This window comes from Cyrtonyx montezumae, unplaced genomic scaffold (assembly GCF_038088225.1).
Source record: "Cyrtonyx montezumae isolate F1298 unplaced genomic scaffold, pur_monq_1.0 scaffold_8, whole genome shotgun sequence".
Taxonomy (NCBI): domain Eukaryota; kingdom Metazoa; phylum Chordata; class Aves; order Galliformes; family Odontophoridae; genus Cyrtonyx; species Cyrtonyx montezumae.
The window spans coordinates 117,112,079-117,122,487 of NW_027072089.1; the positions used below are offsets into that span (position 1 = coordinate 117,112,079).

At 42.9% G+C, this 10,409-nt stretch overlaps 1 protein-coding gene across 1 annotated transcript; it reads right to left on the bottom strand.

Annotated features, from left to right (window-relative positions):
* Positions 1 to 7,045: 7,045 nt before the first annotated feature.
* On the bottom strand, positions 7,046 to 9,892 carry ARL4A (ADP ribosylation factor like GTPase 4A). The gene is made up of 2 exons (XM_065753577.1): positions 9,798 to 9,892; positions 7,046 to 9,607 (listed from the first exon to the last, which is right to left on the bottom strand). Exon 2 carries the CDS (start codon positions 9,527 to 9,529, stop codon positions 8,927 to 8,929), a length of 603 nt encoding a protein of 200 aa, XP_065609649.1. The 5' UTR covers positions 9,530 to 9,607; positions 9,798 to 9,892; the 3' UTR covers positions 7,046 to 8,926.
* Between the last annotated feature and the right edge of the window lie 517 nt (positions 9,893 to 10,409).

The following is a 10,409-nucleotide window of genomic DNA, read 5'->3' on the forward strand; positions in this document are numbered from 1 at the left end:
TGGGCTAGGTAAAGTAAGAGTGGAAAGCACATCCAGACCTCTGAGTGCATTCACTGGCACTCCAGATGTGCAAGAGCTGCTTTGTGCAGGCACGTATGCATGACTCCACTGAATGCAAAGGGAGAATAAAGCATTGCAGTTTCAAACAGTTGAATTCTATGTGCCCTGTGCAGAGGATAAGTGAATGCACAAAGAAAAAGAAATGATTTAGGTCACAGTAGAGCAACCATTAATACAGGATCTTTGTGTTAATGCTACCCTTATAGAAAAAAAGAAAAAGAAAAAAAGAAAAAGAAAAAAAGAAAATCAAACAAACACAAGCATTTATATGCAAAAAAATATTGTGCACAGGCAAGCCATACCCTCAGTGACCCTCAGGATAATCTAAGAGTTATATAGATGGGGTAAGCAACAACAAAAAACTCACGTCAGAGCCTTCTCCAAGGATTTCTGTTTGTTCATTTAAAACAAAGAAACAAACAGACAAAAATAATCCACCAGCTTGGAAGTTTTACAAACATGAGCTTTTCCACCTGACAGAGGAAACCCTGCATTTGACTTACATTATATATCATCACTGCCTGTAAAACATACTTGGGTAATCACAGGATTTGAAATTGCATGAAAGCAGCTAGGGATAGTCATATCCATGCTACTACTCTCTGTGTACAGCCAGTCCTACAACAGTTACTTCCTTTGCATCACTATGCTGACACTGATAGAGAACTCTGCTGGCTGTGCATGAGTTCTGCAAGCTCATGAGATGTGTGTCGGACTGATTTGCAAATACTAATGACTACAATTTTTAACTTAAGAAAAATTTTCAAAGCCTGCCACTTGTAACAGTGAGTTCACGCCGTTTCATTTCAATAAACAAAATTAACATTGAAAGGGAAAAGGCAGTGAAACACAATGAGCCTATTTTTCATTTATTTACATTCACTTCTAACATGTATTTTTATTTAATGTGGTAAAAGACAAAGTTAATACTTGGTGCCAAGTTCCAGACAAGTGTGAAATTTCAAGGCTTATTAGATTATTAAGCTTCTGAAATAAGGATTTATGATTGTAGAAGAAATGCTGACACAACCTGAACTCCGAGCAATAGCAAGTCATGTGAACAGCCCAGATTACCTTGCCCTAGTAAAATGAAGGGTTTAAAACAGAGCAAAAAGTTTCAAACCATTGTATTTCTAGTGCTGTCATGTTTGCAGTCAGGCTTGGGTTCAAACGATGTGAAAACATGAACCTATTTATATATTCCAGAGTTACACCCACAGAACAGAATCCTAGAGAAATTCTTGCACACAGGGCCTGCAAGAGTACAAGTAGAAGCACATGTAGGTATGTGTGTCTAGGGATATTATGAATGTAATCAACACGTAAAGCTCCATAATGCTGAAAATAATAAATTTTTGTGTAAGTGTAAGGGTGGAAAGTGCATTTTACATGGATTATCTGCCCTAGTTCCTGTTCTTATTTTTGGAAAGCAATCAGCTCTTCGTGAGAACTCAGCACCGTGCTGAGCCACCCTGGGGCTTTTCATGGCCCAGCCCTTCACTTTGCATTATCATCTGCTAGCAGCCACATCCTGTGCAGACTGATTCATTGCAGCCAAGAGAGGCAGGCAGAAACAGAAGACCCTCTGAATCCCAAGGTCTGAAGTCACTGTGAGATACTTACCTCGCTGTGCTATGTAAAATAAGGCTACCTTTCCCAAGGAATTACCAGGCGTTTTTGTTACTGGTTACTCCAAATGAAAGCATACTTTAAGATGATACATTATTTAAACTCACCATCTCTGATGGAAAACTTTCATATGCTTGCTCTGGAAGGCCATACAGTCACCACAATTTAATTCAAACGCAAAACCAAATATTTTTTGCTTAACAGCTATGGTCAAATACAAACAAAAATCAGGTAGAGATGATTGGCTTTATGAATATTTATTTACTGATGAATATGAAATCAATTATTATTGGCAGATATGCGAATTTTTTTTTGTTTTGTTTTCTCTGAAACTGCAGCTCATGGAGTCAGACAATACAATACATTAAACTTGTATTTTTAAACTCTCAAATATATTACTATTGAAATAGTATGTCTTCCTAACTCCCTGCTTCTGAACACACATTACAAGACAACTCAGAATCAAAATTACTTCTACGCTTCCTTTTCTGAAGTTACAGTCATTCTTTAACAGGAATAAAATGCCCTGAGCTCTCAGTGGGTGAGGACTCCAACCTGGAGCCCTGGCCATCAGCATTCACTCCAGGGCTTTACAAGCAGATGACCCAGCTTGAAGTGTTTGTTTTCAAGCTGCAGCAAACAGTTGAGTTTTCTTAGAGAATCTTTTCTGACAGCTCCTATCCTGATTACTGCAAGAGCAGGACATAGGCAGACACTGTACATAAACAAGTTACATGAGACTGGCAGAAATGCAGCTGCTGTACCATCCTGATGTCTGCAGTCCTACCACAGCACCAAGTGAGAGAAGCATATTGACACAGCAATAGGAGATCTGTCAAAAAGCATCAGTGTGGACACAGTCTGAGAGTCCCATTTATCTCCAGCTTAACACGAGTGATTACAGCTGAATTGCAGAGGCTTTAAATGTACAAGTCAATTTTCTAAGCTAATTAAAATGAGGGAGGCTAGAAGTCCCAAGGTTAGCACAATTCAGCTCCTACACAAAATAAAGTATGATTAAAAACATAATATATATATTCATATTATATTTGTATGTCATATATATATATGTATAATACCCAATTAAAATAGAAATTCATTAGGTGTAGTTCAGTGGAATTGTAACAGTCTATAGATTGCCATTTTACTTATGCCAATTCCAATATAATAAGAACAAAGCAAGGATAAACTGTTTTCAGGGACATTGTTACACGAATTTATGTTTCAGAGAATCAAAATTGTCTTTGAGGAAATGCACAGAAACAGCTTGGATGGCCAGATAAAATATACATTATGGATTTATAAATTCAGCATTACCATTTATAACTGCGGAGACATTATGCTGGCAGTCTGAGGACTATATCTTAGAGATCACCATGAAATCAGTGCCCACGCACGTGACAGTATCCGATAATTAGAAGGCCAGCAGAGTTCAGCTAATGATAGAAACAAGGATATATTTAGAATTTTTCCTTCTGTTATCTTCATCCACATTAGGCCAGCTTTACTAAAAGTCTGTTTTTAGCTAAACAAGTCAGAGGTGAACACTTTTTCCTGACCCTCTTGACCCACAAACCCATCCTTATGGCACCCAGCACAGAGATGCTCCAAGATCAAAGCCTGCCAAAGCCTCTGGGGCAAATGACATTGGCACAGAAAGAGATGGAAAAGCTGCAGTCTGAAAGAAATTATTCTTGTTTATCATTCATAAAATGGTAACAGAAGACAAGCGCCAGGGCTGCAGGACTAGTGGCTGTTTTGGACCACCTCATAGCTCCAGGCTTCATGCTTTCACCTCGCCTGAACTGGACTCTTGCTGTTCTTGGAAAAGACCCCAGACACGGCAGCTGGTATGCCAGCCAGTGTCCCCACACCCATGGGCCTGCCCTCTGTCAGCCTGACCAGAGATGAATGAGTGATTAGGAGGCTTTCTTAAATGAAGTATTGTTTCATTCAGTAATAGGAAAACGTCAGTGCATAAAAGAATAAAGATATACAACCAATTAAGCAGCCTAGAAGTATACGATTCCCTTAGCTTTCAATGTCTTGAACAACTAGTGAGACTCTACAGTTTCAAATACTCTCTTCCTGCATGCCCCCCAGCCAAAAACTGCACTCAGCCCCTCCCTGGAATGGGATCCTGGGCAGGCTGATCTAGCGGGTGGCAACCAGGGGATGGAACTAGATGGTCTTTAAGGTCCCTTCCAACTTAAGCCATTCTATCATATGATTCTCTTTTCTTTCCTAACATTCTATATTTCGTCATCTTCAGCTCTTCAGTCTGGAGGAGCAGCTGTGTAAATATAGCTGGAACTAAGAAGGGGTAATCTTGGTGGCTCAGAGATTAGCATCTTACCTTCCTGAGCTCTTTACAAGCAGGCACTTAGTCTGGAAGCAGTCTGGCCTCCCTGCCTAGGTTCTCAGATGCTGGGCTTGCCTTTCAATAAATTCAATGTATGAGAAGTGAATGAATGTGCATTCAGCTTGGCCAGGCAGTCATACCTCACATCAGTCACAGTGGAACAGGAGCTGACAAGGTAGGATGCTCCCATCTCTAGTTTGCTGCTTGGGATGTTTTGCCTTTTTTTTCTTTGTTTTCCTAGTTAAGTCTTGGAAACTACACTTCTACTTCATTACAGCTGATTTAAGAGAGCCATCTAACACTTCAAAGAAGGGCAAGCTAGCAGCTGTGCACTACATATTGATTCTGTTCTTAGACAGGAGGGATCTATGTAGCTCGTGTGGTAACCTCAAGAATCACCCTGCTGTGAAGTTCGGCTGCATATTTCCCTTCTGTTTCAAAACACACACGGTTTTATCCACACAGTTCTGCAGCATTGTGCAGTTTCTAAAAATAACCACAGCCTGCAGAATCCTGTGAGAGGAACAGGCCTTCACATCCATAGGTCAGTCAGGAGTCTAACAAAATGCTTTCCTCACCGCCCAGTCTAAACACACACGAGACCATGCCCACAGCTCCCCAGACATCCCTTCCTGCAGCAACAGCATTGGCTTTGGCTTGGGAACATGAGGCTGCTGGCTCCCAGAGCATGGCCATGAGCTGTGACCCTCTCAGATGAGTCACAGTGCAGGGACAACAATGTTCCAAAAAGCACCCAGCCATTCCTAGATTTCCCTCTCAAAACAAGCCAAAGGAACATAGCAATATGAGCAGATCCTTACTAACCTCCACGAACTAAGCTTGCATGCTACCTATATATGGTATACCCAGACTGCCTACATTTATTCACACTGTCCCTTATGAATTCCTTCTTTATAGTATCAATGCAGGATGACAGATCCTCGTTAGAAGCCACGAATTGCACCCTCTTCAACAAAGCTTCAGCCAACCTCTAATTAACACCCTGCTCTCTCATAAACAACTGACCCAAGACACAGGTAGATGCCATCACACAGCAGCTTTGGGACCCAGAAGGGTTCATCAGCCACTGACAGCTGCTTTCCATTCTGTGAGCGCTCCAGTACAGCCCCTGTAGGATTAGAGGCTGTACGAGGGAGGGGAGCATCTCACCAAGGCAGCTCGGGGAGCAGGGGGTGGCTGCGAGCACTGCTTGTCACATGGAAAGGATCAACTGGATCTCAACAAGAGGTGAAAATTCAGAGAAACTTCTCATCCATCACCTTGCTGGAGAAAACAGCATCTGTATTTTTCAAACGTAAACACACATTCAGTCCAACAACTTTCTTCAGTTTGAAAGGGTTGGAAGTCCATATAGTGCTAGGCAACTAGAAAACAGAGACCAGACCCCGAAGACTAGCCAACTTTAAATGATTTTATATCCATATACAGCTGAGGCAACAGCATAACGACCTTTGTAATTCCACAGCGGCAGCATTAAGATAACAAGAGCTCATGGCTTGTTTCTAACAGTGCTGCACCAACCTGAATGCAATCCCATGCCTTCTTAAAGTAGAAGCAGTTTCAGGTATTTACCATAGCCAGAACCTTGAAGAAAAGAGCATCATTTGAAGCAGATTTAGCAACGTTTAGCATTTGGCATAACTCCAGCACTGTAAGAAAATGACATTTACTTACTCCCTCAAAAATTTTCTGACACATACCAATAATGTGTTAAATGCTCTGTTGCAATCACTGCTTTGCTCACGACTGGTAACATTGTCATAGTAGTGCAGAAACAGTTTTGGAGGCACCACTACAGTCAGGTTTGAATGCTTTACTCAGGAGTTAACTGTAATACCACGGTCAAAGAGTTCGAATACAGTTATATCTTCAGTGTAACTCACTCCCCACTTGTTATTTTCTACTATTTCCAAGCCAAACACTACAAAAGAACAAGCAAGTCACTTAAAGAACACATTTCTCCACCTTCTCTAAACACTTCCTCCAAAGAAGAGTGCTGGGGTAAAGATCGGTCACCTCTTTGTAGTTAAAAACATTCACTGAAGCTACTAGACGTACAGGAGTAAGGACACTGTCACTGGTTAAAGACTAGCATGTTCAATATGCAGAACAAAATATGATTGCCTTTTTTATTTATTTATTTAATGCACCGTGCCTTTTCAACTGTTCCCAGTAGAAGTTTAATGAACATTGGAAGCAATAATTACTGTGTTTTATAGTTTGCTTCCTGAGTACAAAAACAAACAAAGCAACCAACCAGTCGCATCAGCTTTCTTAACCTAACAGTGCTATGCACGTGATAGGAAGAAAAGTGTTAGCCAGATGATAGCAATTACACCCTAGATTTACGAGGCTAAAGAACAAGCATCTCTCTTTCTCAAGATCCACTGTGAGCAACCTACATTTCTGAAGTGAACAGAACTGTGGGACAGGTTTGGACATTCTTATGCAAACTTAAATTTTGATTCACAGGCTTCTAAATTGAGACGTGTCGACTTCATTAGAGGCCTAATACTAATGAAAACTTTTATTGTGCCACATTCTGCTCCCTGCCCCAGAATCTAAGCAGGAAATTCACCCAAACATGTGAATCCTTCCAATATTTGAACCTGATATACAAAAATCAGGACAACCTGAACGTGCACAATAAATGCCCAACATTATCTACGCAATACTATACATAACACAAGGTATGTTCACTTAGATAAAGACTTCTTCAAACTGCAAGACCCACCACTTCAAAAAGGAGTTTGCATAGTTAGTATCTCTTCTATGAGCATACAGACACACCACTGATTGAAAGGTGTTAATGAGATACCTACAGTTTATAACACAGGGACATTTTTGACCCTCACCACATTCGTAAGATTTTGGTTTTCAACAGAAATATTTCTGTTGTTATTGGGATTAATTCGTGCACAGAGATCGAGGAGAACATATAATTGCAGCAAGTCAGACACCTTCTCTGTAGACTTGTTTTGAATTGTTTATTGAGGTTTAAGAAGTCATCCACATTTCTATAAATATAGACATTACTTGAGTAAGTGACTTACAATGTCACCAGTGCAGGTACATATATAACCAACATACAAAAGCTCCACTGGAAGCTACTTCAGTTTATTCAAAAAGGACCAAAATGTCATTAAAAAAAAAAAAACAGCTGTCACTTTCATTTATTGAAGACACTAAAGTGCATTTTTGGTTACCTCCTGGACAAACAGCTGCTGGTTAAAAAAATTTGATTTTTTTTTTCCCTAAAACATATCTAAGTTACATTGATTGACATTCAGGTTTGTAGCCGTCACCCTCCTGATACATGGCAGCAGGTAAGAAAGCATATCACACTGCCTGTTGAGTAAGAGGAGGAAAGAGTTTGCTTTTTTTTTTTTAATTTAATATTTCCAACAAAAGTTTAAAAGAGAATCTAACATTCTGATGAATTTTTACAGCACCACTAAAGTTAGTCCTAAAAATCCAGGCTCTGTTTTAGCCCTTTTAGTTGCTAACCAAGTATCTAAAGAGTCACTTGAAGCTCTGTACCAGTAAGAAAAACTACCCTCCCTTTTCTGTCAAGCACTATCCTGCCCAGTTAACACTGTTTGCACACTCTGTAAACAAGAACAGCTTAAAGCATAATTAAAGCAGAACACAGGCCCATCTTGAAAATCTTCTTCCCCCACTCCCTCCCTCCCAGTAGTGTCAAATGTTTTGAGTGTATAAAGCATTATTACATTCCTAACCACAAAATACTTTAATAAGAGTCACGATAAAAAAAGCATACGTTGAAGTGACATAGCAATACCACTTTAATAAAATGGGGTATTTTAAGGAGATACAAGAAGTGCTCTGCTAAGTTTAACTTCATCTTTACTTCATTACGATTTATTTTTATTGCCAAAAAAGTCACTAACAGAGCAAACATGTTGCGATGGCTAGAACCACAACAGCCTATGTTGTTCTTTACAGCTCCTTTACTGCAATTAATTTACTTTTGATTGGATAGATTGAGGACATAATACTCAACGTTCAAAAATAAGTTACTAATTTTGAGTATTAGCTTAAACCTGATTTGATGCACAAGGATGAATGGCTACTTCTGAAAAATAAAAATAAACCTTACACATGAGAAACATGCTATATGTTGGGAAATCACTTTTCCATGCTCCAACGTGCTGTTTACATTTTTTAACTTGTCAAAAAAAAAGTCTCTTCTATCGGTTGAAAAATCCACAGCACTTAAACTTCAAGTATTTGAACTGAACGTGAGTCAATTTCAAAAAGTGCCAAAAAAACAAAACAGAAAATAAACCACCCCTACACACGTAGCCAAGCTTCCATAGAAATCCCCAAACAAGATTAAAAAAAAAACCAGCCTCTTGAAATAATGGGTTACTAGCTTCATACATGTTTTTAAAGCTGTATAATGTTCACCTAAACACTCCACTTACGAGCATTAGAAGTTTAAAAAACACAGAACACCTTCAATGCAAATTGCTTGCTGAGGCACCCTCAAACATAGGAGCACAACACTAAGCAGAAAACCCTCGTCTTATTTGGCTATTTAGACATCCATGTCACATATACCCACCCATCCATCCATCCATTTCCTGATAGTATTACATCATCTATTAGGGCTTCTGAAATAATGCAGAGCCATAAACTCAGAAGAGACTATTTAAAAAATAAAATAAAGTTCCATGAGCGCACTGCCTTCCACAAGGCAAGGTTGTGCAACTGATTGTTTAACGTAACTAAGCTTAACGGCATCCAAACAAGCAGGCCTGGGTTTGGAAGCTGTCTTATGTCAAATTTTGACCACGTAACTACTCTGAAATAGGAAGGTCAAAACAGAACTCATCTCTTCTTTTTCTGCTGCCTCAACATCTTCCTTCGCTTAATTATCATATCGTATAGTTTTTCCAGTCCCTCTTTGAGTCCATCTCCGATGATTGCACAGGTTGGCTGCAAATGCCAGGGAGTCGAAGAACTCAGCTCGCTCATCGCTAACATCTTTTCGATTTCAGAAAGAGACAGAGAGTTTCTCAAGTCCTGCTTGTTAGCGACTATAAGGACAGGCACTCCTTGATTTTCAGATATCCTCGTGATTTTGTGCAGTTCCGTTTTGGCCTCCTCCATTCTCTCGACGTCGACGGAGTCCACCACAAACACAATACCATCGGTGCACCTCGTGTACGACTTCCACAGAGGCCGCAGCTTCTCCTGGCCGCCCACATCCCAGAAGTGAAACGTGACCGTTTTCGAGTTGCCCAGCGTCACTTTGATTTTCTCCGTATTAAATCCTTTCGTGGGGACGGTGTTGACGAACTCGTTGAACTGCAGCCTGTACAGCACGGTGGTCTTCCCAGCGGAGTCCAGCCCCAAGATCACAATATGGAAGCACTGGAAAGAAGGCAGGCTGGACAGGATCGGCGTCTGATCCGACAGTCCATTCCCCATCGCCGAGCGGCGAGGTGACAGCGCAATGCCGCTGCCACAACCACGGGCGGGGTCCAACGGCCGCACTCTGCTCCGATCCTGCGGCGACAAACGCAGCGTTACCCCAACCCGACCCGGGGCCGCCGCCGCCCCAACCGCAGGCAGCGAGACCGTAACCGCTCCGCGCCCAGCCCAGCCCGGCCCCGCGACGCCGCGGTGGCCGCTACCGACACCGCAACGCGGCGGGCACCCGCACTCCGTACCGCACAGCCCTACCCCTCTGGCCTACCGCTCGGCCCCGTCCCTCAGCACGGCCACGCTAAAGCCGCCAGCGCCTCCATGCCGCCTCCATGCTGCCACTGACACCACTGCCGAACCTCTGGCGGTAGAGCTGCGCCCGGCTCGCGCCTAGCCCCGTTCGCCCCGCCCCCCGGCCCTCATTGGTACGTCCGTGCGGAGAGGGCGGGGATAAAAGTGCGCCCCGCCTCGCCTATTGGCTGGCGCCGCCGGCCACTCATCGCAGACCCTGTTTCAGGGCCCTCACCCCACGAGTGGGGTGGTGGAGCCTTTCGCGGTCTCTCTGTGCCCTCCACCCGCAACGCGCCCGCTGAGCTGCATGAGCCCGTGGGCTGCGGCTGCTGTCACTCAAGCGGACGCCCCGCCCTAAGCGGTTGAGAAGCGGCTCGGTGGCGCCTCACAGCGCGTCGTCCCCTCCTCACACCGCAGCTCACCCTGCACCGCCCACGGGGGAAAGCCGGCGGCAACGCCCGGCAGCAGCAAGGCGTCCCCGGGTTGTGAGGGGGTGCTGCAGGCTATCCCGCCCTGCCAAAGGCCGCTGCCGTGGCGATGCCTTGTCGCTTAGCAACGTGCTGCACGCGCAGCCCCGCCTTTCCTCAGAGGG

Coding starts and splice junctions, on each gene's coding strand:
- ARL4A (XM_065753577.1), bottom strand. CDS start 9,529: ATGGGGAATGGACTGTCGGATCAGACGCCGATCCTGTCCAGCCTGCCT.